Below are 22,317 nucleotides of genomic sequence, written 5' to 3'. Positions count from 1 at the left end.
AACATAGGCCACAAAAGTGGCCGGGCGCGACGAGCTAAGTTGAGTTAGTCCATCGCGTTTTTCTCTTTTTGTTTTTGATATAAAGAGCCCTGTCTGGCTCGCATCTTTCCTTTGTGTTTGCAGTAGTGGTACCAAGTGTGACGGCCCGGGGGTTGGGCGCGTCACGGGACAGGGTAGTGTGACGGCTCGGGGGTTGGGCGCGTCACGGGAAAGGGTAGTGTGACGGCCCGGGGGTTGGGCGCGTCACGGGAAAGTGGCTCTGATACCAAGTGTGATGCCCCGGGGTTTGGGCGAGTCACGAAAACGGGGCTCTGATAGCAAGTGTGACGGCCCGAGGGTTGGGCGCGTCATGTGGAGGTGCGTGGTGGGCGCGTTTGCCTTCAAAGGGCCCGGCTCGGACGAGACCGGCTCGGGTCAAGTGGGGATTTGCCTTCAAAGGGCCCGGCTCGGGTCAAGTGGGGGTTTGCCTTCAAGAAGCCCGGCTCGGGTCGAGACCGGCTCGGGTCAAGTTGCGTTCCGTGGGTCGGCGGTCGTGGTGTGTTCCGAGGGTCTTGCGTTCCGGGTCCCTAGCCCCACGTAGCCCCAAGCTCCCCCGCACTCAAGGAGGGTCATAACGTGCCTTGGGGAACCTTGCGCGGAGCCCCCACGGTGCACGAGTGCGTGGAGTGAGGCTAGCATGTCTAGGTGGGGGGTCCCCTCCTGTGGCCGTTTTGGGGAGGCTCATACCCCTTATAAAGCCATTGGCAAGCAAAGCTAAAGGTAATCTATAACTATATGAGCTTACAAATTCTGTGAGATGCAGAAAGGCAAAAGAAGGGCTCCTCTTATAGAAGTTGATAACATAATATGATTTTAATATTTGCCTCCACACAGCTTTTGAGATGCACAAGCTCAAATTGAAGTAGTCACCCTCACATTAACTTTCATAGGTGTCATTTCAAGCCTTAGTATATGCATTTGAACATTTTTATTATGAAAATGAGTGAGTGTGTGCGCGCTCGCACGTGCATCTCTCTCTCTCTCTCTCTCCCCCCACTAAAGTATTCGGGAAAAAATATCTTTATAGACATACAAAATTTCTTTTCTTGAATATGTTTAGAGAAAATGTTGAGAATTATATTTATTTTCCAAGTTTTTACATTATTTTCCTCTATTTCGAGGTGGAACTTCTCCTTTTCCGCTTGCTCTCAACTGACATTTTTGAGATTGAAAACGGCACTAGCGCCAGGAAAAATACGGAACCTGGTCTGCTTTAAATGGTTAAATTTGGAAAATCCCGACTAGATTTCAAGCTTGCCGTTAAGAAACCTGTCAAATTTACACAAGTTTTAGTGTAATTGACGCACGCACATGCATCTCTCTCTCTCCCTCTCCCCCGATTAAAGTGTTCGGGAAGAAATATTTTTATGGAGTTACAAAACTTCTTTTCTTGAATATGCCTAGAGACAATGTTAAAAATTAGATTTAGTTTTCAATTTTTTACATTATTTTTATCTATTTCGAGGTGCAGTTTCTGCTTTTCTCCTTGTTCTCAATTGACATTTTTGAGATTAGAAACGGCAGTAGTGTTAGAAAAAAACGGGAATGTACTCTGTTTAACCGGTTAAAATTGGCAAATCCCGACTACATTTTAAGCTTGCCTTTAAGAAAACCATGAAATTCATAGAAATTTTGGTGTAACTGCCTGCAAAGGATTCAAATTTTGAGCTGTAAAGCGAGAGAATTTCAAGTTCCCTCTTATTTTCACTGTGCAGGAAAAATGTATTTTCTAGCCATGAACGACAACACATTAAGTTCCAACACATTGAACATAGTGTGGGAACTTGCTTTTGTACAATTTGATAATATAATAGAGTGTTCGACTGCACAAAATCAGCTTCCCATCAAGCATTCAATGCCGCTGTGAGGGCGGTGTTGGCATGCAAGCAATTGCAAGGGGCACAAGTGACGAAGGCTTCGATTTGAGCACATGCTCTGAAGCGATAATTAATGCTTCGAAGCAGGCTTGCTGAAAGCGATGCGCGGCAGGCTGTGAAACGCTGGTCAAAGGCAGCAGAGATGTGCACGCTTCAAGGCAACGTCGTGAGGCCACGCGACGGACGCCTCGTGCTCGCTCGACGTTGAGTCAGTGCTGTCACGCACGCGTTGCAGAGAGCGCTGTTGTCACGCATGCGCTGCAAAGAACTCCGCGCGCTGCCCTGCAAAAGCGTCGCCTCATGGGTCGGGTCCTGTCTCAACGAGCGTGCATCCTGGCCGTCCGAACTTCAACGGCCCAAAAAATGCACGTTTTTGCAACACCTTCTCCTATGGCCTCTGCGGGCCAAAAACTTTGAGTGACTTGCTAGCCGATTGAAATTGTCTTTGTGCTTAGGTGGAAGCATGAAGAAGCCACAATTCGCTCTCTCGCTCGATTCCATTTGATCACATGATTATTTGCATACACGAAATGCCACTTGTCTCAATGAAATGAGGGTGTTATTTGTATTTTTCAACTTCTTTAACAAGTTGAGTGATTTGCTAGCCAAAAGTATTATGAGCACATCCCATCGAAACTGTCTTTTGTATTAGGCACCCATATTTCAACCGATCACATGGTTATTTGTATAGACGAAATGCCACTTGTCCCAATAAGATGTTTGTTTTCCCTTCTGGTTAATGGAAGCTAGCCAAGAGCAGACAAGTGGAACATTTGCCACACTTTTCAATTCACAAGATTGTCATAGCGATTCTCTCTCTTAGTATCTAAATCTATACTACTTCTAATGGGGGGAGGGATTCCGGCCCCCCTCCGTGCCACGTGTCAGTAGCAGCTTCAAGTGACGGGTATGACCTGTAGCTCCGGGAGCACAATGACGGAGAGAGAGAGAGAGAGAGAGAGAGAGAGAGAGGGAGGGCCGGACGAAACCCACCGGTTGTACTAGTTCTAATAAGAGAGGGCAAGGCATGGGAGACACACAAATATAATTTACATCTAAGCTTAAAAACGACATGAAGGACGAAGCAAGTTACATGTCATGTATTATGGGGTAGGGAAATGACACTTAGTGCCTTTTTAATAAAAGATACAAGCCATTGTGGCGATCGGTGAGACCCAGGAGCCATGTGGCGAGCATGTTTTATGGGAAAGGATACTATGTGTTCTTTTTTGGCCATGATGGTCCAGGGGAGTGGAGTGCACACAAAACTCAGTATTTATCATGGTCTAGGGTAGTGGGGCGAGCGATAGTGAGGGCAACACTGGGATGTATGCATGCAATATTCTTGCAACTGATGTGTAATCATTGGATTCATTAAGAACCGACGATTTGCATTATGCACGTTGACTTGTCAATTGTTAATTGATTGTTGAGTTGATGATTAGCAATATTACAACAGTTGAGTTGTCATGATTTCGCTCATTAATGTTGCAGGTTTTGATTGTTAGGATCAATTGGCCCGGAACCTTGAACCATGATGGAGAGAGAAACGACCCCTCGTTGGAGAGAGAGAGAGAGAGAGAGAGAGAGAGAGAGAGAGAATTTCCTTTTGGACAAGAGCAAAAGTAAAATAGGATCAATATTCTTATTCTGCCATTACCGCCAATATTCTCATTCTTATTCCTACCATAGTGAAAGAGCCACAATTCCCTTGACCACTTGATGGGTTTTGAATATTGCTCGGTCAAAGGAAATAAGACCAGGAGCCAAGAAACAATAGAAGACAAGTTGCGAAGGAGGATCTGCCCATTGGCCATTGCCTTTTTTTGCTTGCCGTAGGCCTAGAGGAAAGCTTTTGAATTCAGAACGCGTGTGTGTGTTCTCCACTTGGTGAATCCTTGCCAAATCAACCCTCTCTCTCTCTCTCTCTGCCATCAAATCTGCATCTGGGTCGGAGGTTTGAACCGAGAGAAGGGCGTCCCTCTCTCTCTCTCTCTCTCTCTCTCTGCCTGCGCGCATCAAATTTACATCTGATTCGGAGGTTTGAACCGAGAGAAGGGCGCCCAATTGAAGCCGGGGCTTTCTTGACGGCTTCTTCTGCACGCGCTCTCTCTCTCTCTCTCTCTCTCTCTCTCAAGAGGGCGCGCTCTCCTCGGTCTGTGCGGAGCCTTCGTTTTGGTGTGCATGCAGCAGTTTTCACTTTGATAATCGCTGACGGCCCTTCATTCGTGAGTCGGAATCCAGGTTTTCGGTCTTCGAAAAACGCATCGTTAATCTACCCTAGTCTTGAAATGCTCTCATGGGTTCCTCACATATTGTGAAGTTCACCCCGCCTTCCCTCTTGCCCTCCTTCGAAGACACAAGCAGCCGTACCTCCGTCTGCCGCATCACCGACCGCATACCCACCTATGTCAAGGAGCTCATTGCAGGCGGCGTAGCTGGTGGCTTTGCCAAGACTGTTGTTGCCCCCCTTGAGCGCACCAAGATTCTCTACCAGGTATTTGATCTACTCTAGTTAATTTGTTCATCATGCATGTGTGTCAATTGTGTAGCAGATTACTTTTGTCAGTGCATCAATGCTTTCTGTGAGTGCCACTCCTGGTGATTGATTAGCGCTTTTTTTGGACCGTACACATGCAGACCCAGAATGCAACATTTGGATCCTTTGGCTTGCTGCATTCTCTTGGTTTCATCTATCAAAAAGAGGGAGCTCTTGGTTTCTACAAGTGAGTTTCCTCCACTTTATGCGCATGCAACATCCTTGTGTATAGAGAGGCATAATTCTTATGGCTTGAATGAATCCATTGTTCTGCAGAGGCAATGGAGCAAGTGTAATTAGAGTCGTACCATATGCAGCTCTACATTTCACTGCATACGAACAATATCGAAGATTGATGATAGATTATTTCCCCATTGGAGATGCTCCAGGTGCATCAGTGGATTTGCTTGCCGGAGCGCTAGCTGGAGGCACGGCGGTCCTGTGCACTTACCCTCTAGATTTCGCTCGAACTATGCTGGCTTTTCAGGTTTGCTATATACCTATGCTTGATCGATGCAATATGTTGCGATAGTAATCTTTTGCTCTTTTTTGGACCAACTTGTTTCAGTGATTGTCCTCTATAAGGTGAGTCCAATGATGTGCTTGTTTGGGGCAATGCACCTCATGTATGTTTGATAGTATTGAAAACCTTTTTGTAGATTTTACCATCCACCATCAAGCTCTGCTAGCTATTTCTGCTTGGGGCAATGTGCCTCCTTTCTTGTGCAACAAAGCTATTAGATCACATTACCTTGCACTTTCCTTTAAAGGTGAATTTGGGCTTAGCTTATATTCATGTAGGTATATTTTTCCGTCGTATAGCGGACGTGTAGACTTCACATTGTGAAGGTTTCATCCCGGTTATCACCACTTGAGATTGTGTTTATTCTTTTTGTTTTACCTTATTTTTTGTGCTAATTTTCCTAATTTATGCTTCTTATAGTGCTAGGCTTCATCTCTAGAGTTAAAACAGAAACTAGTATGCCGATCTTCGTATTGATGAGCAATTTTGACCGTGTGTGGAAGCAAGGGGGCTACTTGCTCATGGCTAAAAACTTGTAATTTTTCCCCTTCTTGTGTATTCATTTTATGGTGGTTCTATGAGTGTGTAGTGCCCTCTCTTCTTTCTTGTATGTGAGCATATATTGCTACCTAGTTCTACACCCATTACTGGGCACTGACGAGGTTAGTGGGATGTGGTAGTATTTAGTGGATCCTATACATGATGGAGCTGATGGTTATATTGTCTTGCGGCTTTACCTGCCACTTCTCTTTAAAGGTGAATCAGGGCTTATCCTGGATTCATTTTGTGTACATATATGCTTTATAGTTTGCTACGTTCTTTGATTCATGTTTGATGTTTTTTAGTCCTATTGCGAAAGCTCACATGCATTGCTTGCTCTGTAGGTAAAAGATGCAGTTACAGGCAGTGTTCCTTTCAAGGGGTTTAGAGATGTGTTCTCAAAAGTGGTGAAGGAGAGTGGATTCAAAGGAATGTACCGGGGGATAGGTGAACATAAAAAAACAGCATAATTGAGTATTTGACATCTATTTTCAGTACTAATTGACATTTTGATGGACTTTCAGCTCCCACTCTATATGGCATGTTGCCTTATGCTGGGCTCAAATTTTATGTGTATGAACGGATGAAGAGCTCATTGCCAGACGAGCAGCAAAGCTCAGTTTTTGTAAAGCTAGCATGTGGAGCTGTTGCAGGAGTAACGGGGCAAACAGTCACCTATCCTTTGGATGTAGTTAGGCGGCAAATGCAAGTGAGAAGATATTATTTACAGGCACAAAATTGAGAATCATCTTTGGTCTTGGATTGTGGAAATAAACGTAGAGTTTTCTTGTTTTCCAGGTTCAAGCTGTAGGGCCTTCTAATGAGGGTTATACGAGCACTTTCAATGGGCTTGTGTCAATTGCTCGTAAGCAAGGGGTACAGCAGCTGTTTGCTGGTCTGAGCATAAATTACATCAAGGTAAGCTCCTTTGTCCTTACATAACTCATCATAAATCACAATCATGTTCTTTCTCACGCCAAGAGCCAGTTCTTACTGCTTTTTCCATCTATGCAGCTGGTGCCCTCTGTGGCAATAGGCTTCACCACATATGATGCTGTGAAGAGCTGGCTGCGAGCTCCACCTCGGGATCGGGGTGGCAAGAAGCTTAACACTTAAATATAATTCCATGAGGCGAGATACAATGACTTGTCACAAAGAAAAGTGAAGTGGGGACTATGCTATGCGCCTTGCGCCCATGGTTTGGCTTGCTTCTGTATGCATATGTCGTCGTTTAGGCAGCAGTGCAACTCTGATTGCGCCTCAAATTGTGATTTTTGCCATCTGCCCCAAATCGCGGTTTTTGAAGTACTCCTTCAAACAACAAGTGGCTCTCTTTGCTTGAAAGACATGCCTGGTTGCAGCAAGAATTGAAAGACGGAAGACGGCAGTGATGAGCAGGAGTTCTTGATGGATGGAAGCTTCTTTCAACTTGTGCTGGTTAACCATGTATGCCAAGGAGAGGAGGATGTTTAGAAAAGCGGTTCACAAATTATGGGCAATGGGGCTTTCCTTGACCTCTGGTGGGAGACAGTATGTCATGCAGAGGAGACTATTTCCAGATGTATTTTAAAAAGCGATTACAACTATACGGGCAGTAGCACTTCTGTTGTGCGCAATTGGGCTCAATGCTTTTTCCTGAAGCTCTAATTCAACCAAGGATGAAGGCGCTGTTTCAATATGGTATCCCTGTTAATCTGCACGATTTTTTTGGGTGCCTTGGATATCCATTCTTTCTCCGTGCGGATGCCATATCCATCTACAAACAAAAATTACACATTTTTTTTCATACATTGAACAAAATGATTGTAATAACGCGCTGCAGATTATTCAACTATATTGATAGCTCTTATTGGGAAATGATTTTCTTGGGACCTTGTTAGTACTTTGAAAGTCTTTACTTAAAAGTGGTGTCATTCAGAGGAGGTTGGTCAGTCATTCCTCTAAACAATTATGCAGACAATGTGAATTTGAATTATGGGATTGCTTGTGGCACCGGCACCTCCACTAGACCCTTTGTCTTACTTTGTCTGATATATTCCTCGGAATCATAGGAAACACAATAACAGTTGAGAAGAATATAACAAGCTGTCCCACACTTGGATTGTATCATTAGGTGTTTGGTGGTATTTTATTGTTAGAGCAGCATAAAAAAGCAACGTATTTGAGAAAAGTGATAGTCCAAGAGGAAAAATGAACATCTTTTAATTAAAACTGTGCTGCCTGCAAATTCTATATTGCTGGTTAGGAAAAAGAAACTGGTGAGGCACAAGAAAGCCTCTGCCTAATATTTGAGCAAAATAAAGTACAAACTAAACTTATCAAAATGCAACCATACCCTTGTGCCTTGTGTGTGTGTGTGTGTGTGTGTGTGTGTGTGTGTGAGAGAGAGTGAGAGAGAGAGAGAGAGAGAGAGAGAGGAAGAACTTGCATTGCTCGAAAAACACATTTTTTCAAAAACTTACTAAACCTACATATGTGAAACAACATGTTGGAATTAGGGTTGCAGAGAAACACACACAGCTTGGAGAAGACGAAGGAAGCTCAAGGCACACAATAGAGAGTGTTACTTCGTGTGCAATGGAAAGATAGATAGCCCTAGAGTGATGGGTGTATATACAATGAACGGGGGAAAAAACCTCCTAAAGAGGAAAAAAATGCCCCGGCGGTCCTAGTGTGTTCACACACATCACTACCACATGTATATGGTAACAAATCCCCCCTGGAGTGATGCGGTGAACAAGAGCTGGCACATGAGTAAAGGGAAGTGCCATGCCCTGAGGACAGGATCAGTCCACAAAGGGGAGTAAGCCCAAAGTTTTGCGGGAAGCTTCAAGCTTCTCACGAGACAATGCCTTTGTGAAAAGATTTGCAAGGTTGTCCTGTGTTGGCACATAAGCCAAGCTGATCTCTCCTGTTGAGTTCCTCTCTCTGACATAGTGGTAATGCACCTCAATGTGCTTTGTGCGAGCATGAAAAACTGGGTTCCTCGCAACTGCCAATGCGCTCTGACTGTCAGTGTCGATAGTGTTGGCAGTGTCTTGTCCAACACCCAAATCAGCCATAAGGAGTCTGAGCCATACACACTCAACAATAGCTGTGAAGACTGCCTTGTACTTAGCCTCACACCTCGAAGTGGCCACAGTAGGTTTCTTCTTGCTCAACCATGATATACATGAACTGCCAAGCATGAAACAAAAACCACTTGTGAACACTCGCGTGTCAAAACAACCAGCCCAATCTGAGTCCGAAAAAGCATGTAAGTCTGGCGGCAATGATCCCCCCTTGGGATAAAACAAGCCAAGATGTAAAGTGCCACTAAGGTAGCGAAAAATCGTCTTGACAGCTTGCCAATGCTTAGACCCTAGGCTATGCATAAATCTGCTGACCTGTGAGACTGCAAACTGAATATCCGGCCTCGTGTTGCATACATAAATGAGGCAGCCAACAACAGTTTGGTAAAGAGTGACATCAGCAGGATCACCAACATCATGTAGACTCAACTTCAAACCTATTTCCATAGGAGTGGCAATAGGTTTGCAATCCTCAAGTCCAAACTTACATAGCAATGTCTCTATGTAACTTTTCTGACACAAAGCAATACCATCATCACATTGCTTAAACTGTATACCCAAGTAATGATGCAACAACCCCAAATCTTTCATCTTGAAAGTAGCATTCAAATCAGCCTTAAATTCAGCAATATGTCTCTCATTTGGTCCAGTGATCAGCAAATCATCAACATAAAGAACCACAATGAGAAGTACATCACCCTCACGCTTTACATACAATGTGCTTTCTGTTGGACTATTACGAAAGCCTTGTTTGACCAAATGAGTGTCAGCTTTCTCATACCAAGCACGAGGAGATTGCTTCAATCCATACAAAGCCTTGTTACATTTGCCCACTTTGTCCTCTTGTCCTTTTATGACAAAACCGCGAGGCTGCGTTACATAAACTTCCTCAAATATGTCACCATTCAAGAAAGCAGTAACAATGTCTGATTGATGTACATCCTAACCAAAATGAGCTGCCAATGCACATAGAAAACGCACAGTAGTCATACGACAAGTGGGAGAAAAAGTCTCTTCATAATCTATGCCTTTTTGCTGTGCATAACCCTTTGCAACAAGTCGAGCCTTATGGCGATCGATCTCACCATCCGGCTTGCGTTTCAACTTGTAAACCCACTTCGTACCAATGGCCTTTTTGCCAGGAGGCAAATCACATAAAGTCCATGTGTCATTTTCTATAAGTGCATCATATTCTGATTGCATGGCAGCCATCCAATTTTCTGAATTTTGTGCTTCATCAAAAGTCAGAGGCTCCTCAACATCATGTAAGCTAGACACAGCCAAAGCATAACAATCTGATGCATAAGATGCATGGCGAGAGCCTGAACGAGTACGACTAGACAAAGGTGCATCCAATTTACTGTCACACAAAGTGTGCACCAGCCATTTTGGCATACCTCTAGCCTGCTCATTTTCAGCCCTTTCCTCATCAAGTACATCATGTACATCTGCATTAGTAATAGGCTGATCTAAAACATTTTCAAAAACCCCCATAGGCTGTACATTTGCCTCATTGGAACTTACATTCGTATTTCCACCACTTAAAAGAGGCAACAAAGTGTCATAAATGTCCTGTGAGCTTACATTACTGTCTCTAGTACATGACAGCAAGGGCTGAACAGAATCTTCCACAAACACTACATCCCGAGAAACCAGAATACGTTTTTTTTGCAGATGATACAACCTGTAACCTTTGCTTTCGGCACTATAACCAACAAAAATACATTTGACAGCCTTATCATCCAATTTTCTGCGCTGCACTTGTGGCACCAAAGCATATGCCAAACAGCCAAAAACACGCATGTGCTCAATAGAAGGTTTTCTATCATGCCATGCTTCATATGGAGTATAGACTGCAAAGCTTTCGTAGGACACCTGTTAAGTACATAAGTGGCACACATAATGGCCTCAAGCCAAAAAGAATGCGGCAAAGCTTGACTTTTGACCATACATCGTGCCATTTCCGTCAGTGACCTGTTTTTCCTCTCAGCAACACCATTTTGCTGAGATGTATAAGGCACTGTACATTGGTGTTTTATCCCACGACTAGCCAGAAATGCATTAAATTCATGAGACATATACTCCCCCCCTCGATCGGAACGGAGGGTGCCCATAGTACATTTCGATACGTTTTCAGCCATAGCCAGAAATTGTTTGAAGCACATAAAAACTTCGGACTTCGCTTTAAACGGAAATACCCATGCATGCTTGGAGTAATCATCAATGAAAGTCATGAAGTACAGGTAATTGCCCAAGGACGGAGTTTGCATGGGCCCACAAACATCACTATGCACAAGTTGCAACCTGCATGTGGCCCGAAATGAACCATCCTTTGGAAATTTAGAACGCTGCATCTTACCCAAAATACAGCCTTCACAAACATGTTTGACAGGTGCTTCAAGAGGTGGCAAAGAAGCAACCATATCAGATTTTTGCAAACGCAACAAACTGGCAAAATTCAGATGACCAAAACGTGCATGCCAAAGTTTTGCATCTGAAATAGCCCTTGAATCTACAACAGCATTTGCAAAATTTTGTCCACACTTGTCATACAAAGTGAGCTTATACAGCCCACGGCACAAAAGGCCAGATGCAACAATTTCATCACCAAAACTGAGATCATGAACTGCACATCTGTCATCCACAAATTTGACTACAAGTCCAAGTCTAGCAAGTGCGGATACAGACAAGAGATTTTTTTTGATCCCAGGTACATAAAGTGCATCAACAAGTGTGAAGGAACTGCCATTAGCAGTAGTGAGCACAATCTTTCCAACTCCTTGAACTGGATAAGAAGCGTTGTTGGCATAAGTGACTGAATTCCCATGAGGGACAGACTCAAGAGAGGTAAACAATTCATGATGTGAGGTAATGTGCTTTGTAGCACCACTGTCAAAATACCACACATGTGAATCTGCAGCAACTGACAAGCATGCATCATGGACATCAGGATTGTAAGTGCACTCTGCGCTAAAAGCCCATTCTGCATCAACATCAACAACATAGTCTCCTTTCACAGAAGACTCAACAATGGCTGCATTTGTAGTGGAACCAGCATTTGCAGTGGAACCACCCTCTTTCTTCTTAGCCTCTTTGGCCTTCAACTTAGGACACGACGTGATCAAGTGATCATTAGCTTTACAATAATGGCAACGCATCTTCTTTTTGCCCTTATCACCAGAATTGCCAGAAGAAGTGCTGCCAGCAGAAGCATTAGGAACAGAATTTTTGCCACTCGCAGCAGAACCATAAGAAGTGGCTGCATTACTGTTACCACCCTTTCTTTGAGAAGCAATAAAAGCCTGTTCAACTGCACACTGCCTAGTCCTGTTTTTTCTAGAAAGTGACTCTTGCAATAGCAATGTGCATAATGCATCAAACTTGACAACTTCAGGATTTCCTTGGGTCATTAGTCTCCAAGTACTAGCAAAAGTCTGGTAAGAATGTGGTAAGGCATCAAGAACAGTCTGCACAAGGGAACTGTCTGAAATGACTTCACCTGCAGAAATAAGTTGCTCATTGATATCCTTGACACTAGCAAGGAAAGTGTCCATATCATCTTCCTCATGCATAATCTTCGACTCCAGTTCTTTACGCAGCAAAGCAATTTTAGCCTCATTGTGGCTTGCATAAAGACCTGCTAGAATATCCCAAGCCTGTTTTGTAGATTTTGCTGAACGGATGTGAGGAACAATGGTGCGCTCATAGACAACGCAATCAATGCATGAGCCTGTGCATCCTTAACATCCCAACGAGCTTGTTCTGCAGCCGTAGGCAAAACAACTTTAACAGATGCAATCCTTGCAGCAAGACCTGCAACATCCTCAACATCGCCTACATCCTCAGAACCAGGACGTACATCAATGCCCTGCACAATGTTCCAGACATCCTTTGACACAAGAACATGGTGCATCATATAAGCCCACATAGGGTAGTTGTCCCCATCCAACCTGTCCTCAGCAGCAAACATCTTGAACACATCTGTGTTGTTGTTGTCAGCCATGGTAAATGTTGCACCTGATGTGAAAACTGCCCGAAAATAGGAGAAATGGAGCGGGAACAACCTGTGCTATATAGCACAAACCGTAGAAGACTATAAGGCACCTGTTATGCAGAAAACGGCACTGACAGAAATTTTGCACAAAATGACGAAATTGCCTGTGCAGTACTGCCTGTAGTGGAAATGGAGGCCGAAATCGGAGAAAGTGAGCAGGAAGTGAGCAGGCGTGTGCAGAAACCAAAAATTTTGAGCAAAAACCAAAATTTTTGTCGACCTGCGAACGCTTGCCAAAGCTCACTGGAATCGGAGAAAGTGAGCAGGCGTGTGCTGGAGCAGCTGGCAACTAAGCCCGGGAAGACGTGACCTGCTCTGATACCAATTGTTGGAATTAGGGTTGCAGAGAAACACACACAACTTGGAGAAGACGAAGGAAGCTCAAGGCACACAATAGAGAGTGTGTTACTTAGTGTGCAATGGAAAGATAGATAGCCCTAGAGTGATGGGCGTATATACAATGCACGGGGGAAAAAACCTCCTAAAGAGGGAAAAAATGCCCCGGCGGTCCTAGTGTGTTCACACACATCACTACCACATTTATATGGTAACACAACAAAGGTAAATTGGCAAAATTTGAAGGTACACCAAATTAGACTAATTTTTTAAAAATTTTGTAGGTTTTCTCACCTCCAAATATAAAATTTAGAGTTAAATTTCAAAATTTGTAGGTGGGATTACACTAAACCTAGGTTTTTTCGAGCATTGGGAAGAAGATAGATATGGAACCCTTGGCTTGTTCCTTCTCGTGTGTGTGTGTGTGTGTGTGTGTGCGCGTGCGCTCCACTTGCACTTATCCTAAGTCGAACAGTGAAGATGCTTCCAAAAAAAGGTAAACTTCCCTTCTTGTGTGTGTGTGTGTGTGTGTGTCATGTGCACTTATCACAAGTCGAACGATAAAGATGGTTCCCCCAACAATCCATTGGAACCCCCAGACAAAATCTTAGCGGCTTGTGAATATTTCAAGGCTTTCTTAATACTTAAAATTTAGTCTTTCCATTCTCGCTGACTTTCTAGCCCATTTCAGTCAAATATGGACAATGTTTTTATAGCGTAGAGAGAAAGTTACTCATTTAGCCTAGATTTATATTTGATCACTTTAAAAATCTTGTGTGGTCAATTTACTACATAGTAATTTAAACCTACCAAAAATTAAATTGGTAAGATTATTTCGCCCTTATATCATAGTCATCCTTGACTATATGAACGCATGAAGTAAAAAAGGTTACTTATTGCATTGGATCCACTTATTGTTAGCCATATATGATGAGGTTTGATAGTCTTTTTTATGGCTAAAAATGTGCTTGTTTTTAAAATGTGTCTTCTATTGTCCAAATAGCATTGTTGCCATGGAGAGACTTGAGTGGAATAAAGATATACTCTCCCATTGTGCCTCAAGTATTGGTATCAGTAACATGGAACAAAGATATACTCTCCCATTGTGCCTCAAGTATTGGTATCAGTAACAGTAAATCTAGTTGCTTACCTCTTATCATATTTTGAATTTATTTTTTGGCATATCAACCATTCTGTTCATGAATGTCCTTTTGCATTGATGGACAATAAAATATGTCTATAGCGTAGGTGGTGGTTGCAATGATATGATGCATGGCATAAGGAAGAGCATGTGCTCTTGCATTACTTTCTCACATAGAGCTTATCTGACACATAGTCAATTGCCATCTTGTGTCTTTTCATTGGTCAATGATGGCATTGCATCAATTTGATCTAGATATGTGGCATATTGATCTACCATAATGGTGGAATCATTGTAATATGCTATAGATATAGCATAAGTTTAGGTCTACAAGAAAATTGAAAGTGTGTCTACTACTTTGTGCTTTTCATTAGGAATGTAAGCAATATGAAAATGAAATTATGAAAGAAAATTTTTCCACCTCATTTGTTTGCTAGATAGGTTTGTTTGAGCCATGAAGTATTTGATACTTTGCAAACAATAAATGTGGTACCCAAAATAGCTTGCATTGCCACAAGAAATTTCTCCTTTTATATCCCAAGGATACACTTATGTTGATGAAGATGGAGGCTCTCATAGGCTATATCATTGCCTTCATGTAATATGACTGGTCCTAAACAATCCATGCATGCATCACAATGGACCTCAGAAGGCTTAGTGAGATCAGGTAGTACTAGCACGCGATGAGAGGTAAGATTTTTTTAAAGAGTGTCAAAAGCATCTCTCTGTCTCTGTGCATTGGTCTTTAACCTTCTCCTTGGGTAAATCATATAATGGCTAGCTACTGCAAAAAACCTTTTAGTGAATTTCAATAATGAGAACATACTAATAGAACTTCACAACTCAAGGAGATTTTTTGGGGTAGGTCACTCCTTAGTCACTTTGAGCTTTTATGGATCCATCCTTATACCATATTTAGAAATGATATGACCCAAACACTGTATCATTACAAGAAGAATCCATTTTTCTTGCCGTTGATGTAGAATTTTTTATCATGCCATTCTTGAAAATTTGTCCTTAAGTAATCTTATGCTCATTAAAGGTTTTAGATTAGGTAATGACTTCATCAAAGAAGAAGACCCTAGTGTAAGGCCTTTGCTTATGAAATAGTATATTTGTCATCCCGTTAAATGTAACCGGTGCATTAATGAGTCCAAAAGGCACCACTATATATTCATATAGTATAAGGCCCTAGTGTAAGGCCTTTACTTATGAAATAGTATATTTGTCATCCCGGTAAATGTAACCGGTGCATTAATGAGTCCAAAAGGCACCACTATATATTCATATAGACCAAAAGTGGTTCTGAATACAATTCTATGAATATCTCCTGGTACTATTCAAAATTGGTGATAACCACTCTAAGGGTTAATCTTACTATAGTAGGATGAGCCTTTAGCTTATCAAAAAAATCCTTAATTCTTGGAACCGAAATTCTATTCTTTACTGTGATTTTGTTTAGTGCACGATCCTCCATACACCTTTGGTATGAACCATCCTTTTCTTGCACTAACAACACCAAAGAACATAACGGAGATGAGCTTGGTAAAATCATATGCTCTGTCAGGACAACGACAAGGCCGGGCTAGGCAGTGTGGAAAGGGAGTCCAACTAGGGCAAAGGGTTAGGAGCCATGCTATATAGTGGGTGGTTGGGAGGTGGACTCCTAGGTTCTAGTTCCCCTTGTCTAACATTGGTATCAAGAACAAGGTTCCTATTTTTGGGAAGGGACAGGCGTGGTGTTGGAGAGCCACACAAAGCTTTGCATGTTTCTTGCATGTCGGGGTCAAGAAGACCGTGGAGCTCACCCCCTGTGAAGAGGACGAGGAGGAGGACTAGGTGGGCAACCCCGCTCGCGAGGAGGACGGGCCGAAACGGGACTTGCACCAAATCCCTTCCTCACGGGCTTAACGGCATCACGCAACCCCTCTGAGCAATTCACGTGCTTGTGGCAGGCGCTCTCGACCACCACACAAGGAGGGGGGAGCAAAAGCTCTCACCCCACGCTACCTGCGAGCTCGCCATCGCTGTGTTGAGTTCTTTTTTCACACCCGGTGGGCGCCCAATCCTTTGGGGTTAGTGGCTACAATATTTTTTTTCCAACCAAGGGACGATACCCATAGTAGGGTAACCCCCCTCCCTCTTGTGAAGCTTCGGGCGAAGCTAGGCATACCGACAAGGCCAAGCAAGGGCAAGGCCGGGAAATACAAAGGGAAAGTTCATGTTTAGCTACGTACATTGCATATAATTTTTTCAAAATTTATTCAAGTCGTCTTCAAGTTATCCAAAATACAAAGACCAGTACAGTACGGGTGCTCAAGGCAAACACACCTACACTCTCGGATTGTTTTCTTGGAACCCGGAGCAAGATTACATCCTCAGCGGCAATTGGAGCACGAATGAAATTAGCAAGGCTAATTACTGGTATCAACGGGATTTTTTATCGGTATTTACAGGTTGCGGTACATCAGGTATTTTTCTTGCTATTCCTTGCACTGCACTGTGTCTCCATGGATTCAGATATCAATATGACTTTTGATTTCGAGAAAAATACACCTGATCCTGCCCATGATGGCTCGCGGTCGGATGCTCACGGAGAGTGCCTGCGACGCTACGGCAGGTGACGACACTTATGAATTGCTCGACATTCAAGAATTTTGTGCACTTCAGACACGCATATCAGTCATGGAAGGAAATTTTAAATCTTTAAATAAAAAAATCACTAAATTATCCATGTTGGTGATCCAATTAATGCAACAGCAGTCCAAGGGTCCTGCTGACACGCACATGCATAAGCACATTGCTACACAGGGGCAAGGCCCTTCTAATCAGGGACAAGGTCCATCTGCTGATACTTTGCACACTCTCACTGCCAAAGAGGTGGATGAGTTGTTGAAAAACACCAAACCACTGACTTTTAAGGGAGAAGACCGAGACCGCAATAAGGATGCAGTGAATATCTTTCTCAGCAAGTGGGATGGAATTCACGCCTTACGGCATACTCCAGACGCAGTTAGAGCACTGCAAACAAGTTGAGAAGGCAAGGCCTACGAATGGTGGATGTCTCTCAAGGAGAAGAATATCATACCACAGAGTTGGGCAGCTTTTGAAGCTATGTTTCGCAAAGAATTTTTGCCTACAAATGAGGCAGATCCGAATTGGACGGCTTGGGACACGTGTTCCATGCGCCAATACCCATCATTACTTGAATATATATCTCACTATTGGGATGTTATACTCAAGTTGGAAGGCTTCGATAACTTTCAGCAAGTATGGGGGTTTATACGTGGTCTAACACCAGAGCTTAAGAAGCACGTCAAGACCCAAGACCTAAAACACTTGAGAAAGAAATACTGAAAGCACATATTCACGATGATCTAGATGAAAGAAATCACATCATAATCATGTGCCTGCTAATACACATGGTAATAAACGCACACAGTATGAACACAATAAAAGGAACTTCATAGTAGCCAATTTAGAAGCATCTAAAAACCCCAAGGGGTCCAGAGGTTCTCTTTCTTCTGAGGACTTTGATAAAGCTAAGAAAGAGAAATTATGTTTTCAATGTTTAGGAAGCGGTCATGGCAAAAAGGATTGTCCAAAGGGGAAATCTGATGCTCATGGCAAGGAGAAAGCAGTGCACACGGTGCAACTGCTACCTCTTGAGTAACACACATCGAGGTGGTGCATGAATGTTGTCTCACAGCTTCCATGTGGCAACAGACCTTCGGACCACATGAGTTAGTACGTATGCACGGATCTCTGCAAGGGCACAAGGCGTGCATCTTGGTAGATGACGGTGCTACTCACAATTTTATCAGTTACGGATTGGTGAAAAAACTCAAATTGCCTCAAACTCCGAGTACCCACCGCTACAAGGTAGCAATGATGAATGGACATGATACCGAAATATGGGATACTCAAGTCCGAGCTGTTCGGTTGGAAGTACAAGGCTACTCCACATCCTTGGATTTTCAAGTTATGAACATGGAGAGGGCAGACTTGGTCCTTGGTAGGGAATGGTTGCATAGCTGAGGACCATCACTGAAGCGTAGCTATGAGCACAACAGCTTGATGTTCGAATCCCATGGCGCACATGTGTTGTTGTTAGGAGAGAAGGATGTACCTTCTTCACCATTGATATGTACAGCTGAGCTTATGCAGCTCGTTTCTGATAATGAAATAGATCAAGTTTTATTGTGTTACTCATTGTCTCATTTTCTCTCTAACATTGAATCTGTTGAACATTCCTCAACGCCACATGCTTCTCTCTCATCTCTTCCACCAATGGCTACTTCCAAACAAGCAAAAGTTGCTAGTGAGTTACAAAAATTATTAAATGAATTTCAAGATGTTTTTCCTAATGATTTGCCACCAAGATTACCGCCGACACGATCGGTGCAACATAGCATTGATGTGGTTGTAGGCAGTAAACCTGTCAGTAAACCGCACTACCGTTTGAGTTACTCTGAAGCTGCTGAGGTGGAACGTCAGTTTGCTGACTACCTTAGCAGAGGGTTTATCCAACCCAATTCTTCACCATGGGCTTCTCCTATCCTATTAGTGAAGAAAAAAGACGGCAGTATGCGCATGTGCGTAGACTACCGTGGCTTAAATGCGGCTACTCTTAAGAACAAGTACCCATTACCACGCATGGATGAGTTGTTCAACAAACTCACCTCATGCTCGTATTCTTACAAAAATAGACTTGCGGTCAGGTTATCACCAAGTCCGTATTCGACTTGCTGATATACCCAAAATTGCATTCCGAACAAGGTTTGGACACTACGAGTTTTTGGTGATGCCCATTGGGTTAACCAATGTGCCCGCAACATTCATGACATTTATGGATAGTGTCTTGAAGCCGTACCTGGGCAAATTTGTCATCGTTTTTCTCGATGACATTCTAGTCTACAGTGTTTCTGAAGAAGAACACTTACAACATCTGAGGCAGGTGTTCGAATTGTTACGAACAAATAAATTATATGCCAAGGAATCTAAATGTGATTTTCTGAAAGAAGAAATTCACTATCTTGGGCATGTTATTTTAGCTAATGGGCTATATATGGATCAATCCGAAGTGGATACAATCCGGCAGTGGCCTTCTCCTAAAAATCTGGAAGAGTTACAGATTTTTTAAGGGTTCGCAGGTTTTTATCGAAGGTTCGTTAAAAACTATGCTAATATTGTTGTTCCCAAGACGGATCAACTGAAAGGCAAAGGCAAAGCTTTTCAGTGGGACCTGCTCAACAACACAGTTTCGATACGCTCAAGGATGCATTAGCTACAACTTCCATACTAGCTATTGTAGATCCTTTGAAACCATTCGTTTTGGAAACGGATGCCAATGACCGTGCTATTGGAGCAGTCCTGTTACAAGACGGACGGCCAATTGCATTTGAAAGCAAGAAGCTTGATGCAGCTCAGCAGAACTACTCTGCTTATGAGCATGAACTCTATGCAATAATGTCTGCCTTAAAAACATGGCGGCATTATTTGTATGGTGCTCAGTTTGAGATTGTGTTTGACCATGAAAGCATTAAATGGTTTACACAACAAACTGATTTGAAGGGTCGGAAAGACAGGTGGGCCGAGATTCTTCAAGAATATGACGCCAAGCTCCGGTATCGTAAAGGACGATACAATGTGGTGACTAATGCTCTAAGTCGTATACCGGAGATCAACTCTCTCTTGTTCACGGAACTTCGTAGTGACTTTTTGGATTCTCTAAAGGGCAAATATGAGCATGATGAAGCATATTCCAAAGTGTGGAGCCATGTACAAATGAGGGATCCTTCTCACTCCAATGATGGTAGTGTAACGTTAACCTTCACACATAGATCTCCTCTATCGAGTGATGAACTACAGTGATGGAAGCATTTCACCATCGACAATGGGTACCTACTCCTTAAGGGGAGAGTTTGTGTACCGACGGACACATACATTCGACGCCAAATTCTTTATGAATGTCATGATAGTGCAAGTCCAGGGCACCCAGGTATTAGAAAGACTTATGCTCTCGTACGACGACAGTTTTACTGGCCAGGTTTACATGTCTTTGTTCAAACTTATGTCTTGCATTGCCAAAAATGTCAAGTTAATAAAGCAGAGCGCCTGAAAGCAAGAGGACTCTTACATCCTTTGAAGATTCCCAATGGAAAATGGGAAAGTATCTCTAGGGACTTTATTGTGGGTTTACCAACCACTGTATGAGGTCATGACTCGGTATGGGTGGTAGTAGACCGGTTTACTAAACTATGTAAGTTTATTCCAACCAAATCAATGGTTAAAACTCCAGAACTAGCCAATCTATACAAGTTGTATGGTTTGCCAAGTAACATTGTCAGTGATCGTGATCCCAAGTTTAACAGTCATTTTTGGAGGGTTGTGTTCAAACGATTGGGTACACAACTAAACCTCAGTACAGCCGATCATCCAGAAACAGATGGTCAGACTGAACGAGTTAACCAAGTGCTAGAGGATATGCTAAGAGCATACGTTAGCAAGAAACAGTCAGACTGGGAAGAATATGTTAAGTATGGAGCCTGATTTACCCTTGTAATTTTCTGTGGTAAAAGCGCACATTTGTAAGGCCCCCATTATGAGGAGAAGCCATCGTGCGTGAAGGAAAATCACTCACTGGAAACCAAAATTTTCACGGACAAGAATCAGGGGCAACTTTAAAGTCCTCGGGGGCGGAGGCCCCCGAGACTTTTTTTTTCGCCGGATGTTTGGGGTCCTGCAAGTACACCATCACTTGGTGGCTCATTGTACTATGTAACATTCATAGTCGATGCGACTAGAAAAACATGGGTTTATGTCATGAAGAATAAATCCGATGTATTTTCCATATTTCAAAGGTGGAAAGCCTTTGTGGAGAATGAAACAGGTACCAAGGTTAAATGCCTCAGATCCGACAATGGAGGCGAATATTGCAGCCAAGCTTTTGAAAGCTTTTGTGCTAGCAATGGCATTCGGAGGCAAAGGACAACCCCAAGGACACCTCAACAAAATGGGATTTCAGAAAGGATGAACAGAACAATCATGGAACGAGCACGAAGCATGCGGCTACATGCAGGCCTACCGCTTGAGCTTTGGGCAGAAGCTGTAAGTACGTCTGTGTACTTAATCAATCGGTCACCCTCAACGGCATTGGATGGGGGAGTTCCAGAAGAGGCATGGACAGGTAAACCGGTGAATTATGCATTTCTCAAAGTGTTTGGGTGTGAGGCTTTCATGCACATAGATAGAAGCCTAAGATCAAAGTTAGATGCAAAGTCCAAAAAGTGTTTCTTCATTGGCTATGGAGAAGGAGACTTTGGGTATCGCCTATGGAATCCTGAAGATGGTAAAATCTTAAGGAGTAGGGATGTAATTTTTAACGAACAAAATATGTACAAAGATTACTTGGAAAGAAAACAAACAAAAGAAACAGGTGATGAGTACATGGAGCTTGAGGACGGTGAAGACTCAAGGACTGCAAACGGTGACAATGTGCAACAACGTCAACCAAATGAGGAGCCTCACCCTATTCCCCGAAGATCTACAAGAGCAAGTAGACCTCCAGAAAGGTTTGTTCCTTCCTTCAACCATCTCTTGATCTCAGATTCTGGAGAGCCGGAATCATATGAAGAGGCTATGCAACATGAATCCAAAGAAGAATGGACGAAGAGCATGCAAGTGGAGATGGACTCACTACATCACAACCAAACATGGGAGTTGGTTGAGTTGCCTAAAGGTAAGCGGGCACTTCAAAACAAATGGGTGTACAAGATAAAGGAAGAAGAAGGTGGGAAGAAAAGGTACAAGTCTAGGCTTGTGGTAAAAGGTTTTTCTCAAAAGAAAGGTATTGACTTCAATGAAATATTTTCTCCTGTTGTAAAAATGAACTCAATTAGGCTTGTCTTAAGCCTTGTGGCTGCTCATGATCTAAATCTCGAGCAAATGGATGTAAATACGGCATTCCCTCACGGTGACTTAGAGGAGGAAATCTACATGCTTCAACCAAAGGGGTATGAAGTAAAAGGTAAGGAGAAAATGGTTTGCAGATTAAAGAAGAGCTTGTATGGTTTAAAGCAAGCATCAAGACAATGGTACTTGAAGTTTGATCGATGGATGTTGGATCATGGATTCACAAGATGCAACTCGGATCACTGCGTCTACACGAAGAATTTGGGAGATGGGAAATTCATCA

The 22,317-nt window shown here is 43.0% G+C and overlaps 1 protein-coding gene across 1 annotated transcript; it reads left to right on the top strand.

Moving 5' to 3' along the window:
• The first annotated feature begins 3,759 nt into the window (after positions 1 to 3,759).
• Positions 3,760 to 7,375, top strand: LOC147419876 (mitochondrial carrier protein CoAc1-like). Its single transcript, XM_086506037.1, has 7 exons — positions 3,760 to 4,413; positions 4,557 to 4,642; positions 4,732 to 4,942; positions 5,863 to 5,965; positions 6,043 to 6,227; positions 6,317 to 6,436; positions 6,533 to 7,375. The coding sequence occupies exons 1-7, from the start codon at positions 4,216 to 4,218 to the stop codon at positions 6,632 to 6,634; spliced, it is 1,005 nt and encodes a 334-aa protein (XP_086362163.1). The 5' UTR covers positions 3,760 to 4,215; the 3' UTR covers positions 6,635 to 7,375.
• The last annotated feature ends 14,942 nt before the right edge of the window (positions 7,376 to 22,317 follow it).

Source organism: Adiantum capillus-veneris, chromosome 29 (assembly GCF_014529385.1).
Source record: "Adiantum capillus-veneris isolate H3 chromosome 29, ASM1452938v2, whole genome shotgun sequence".
NCBI lineage: Eukaryota > Viridiplantae > Streptophyta > Polypodiopsida > Polypodiales > Pteridaceae > Adiantum > Adiantum capillus-veneris.
Note: the sequence above shows the minus strand (reverse complement) of the source record. Positions and strands in the feature narration are given on the sequence as shown.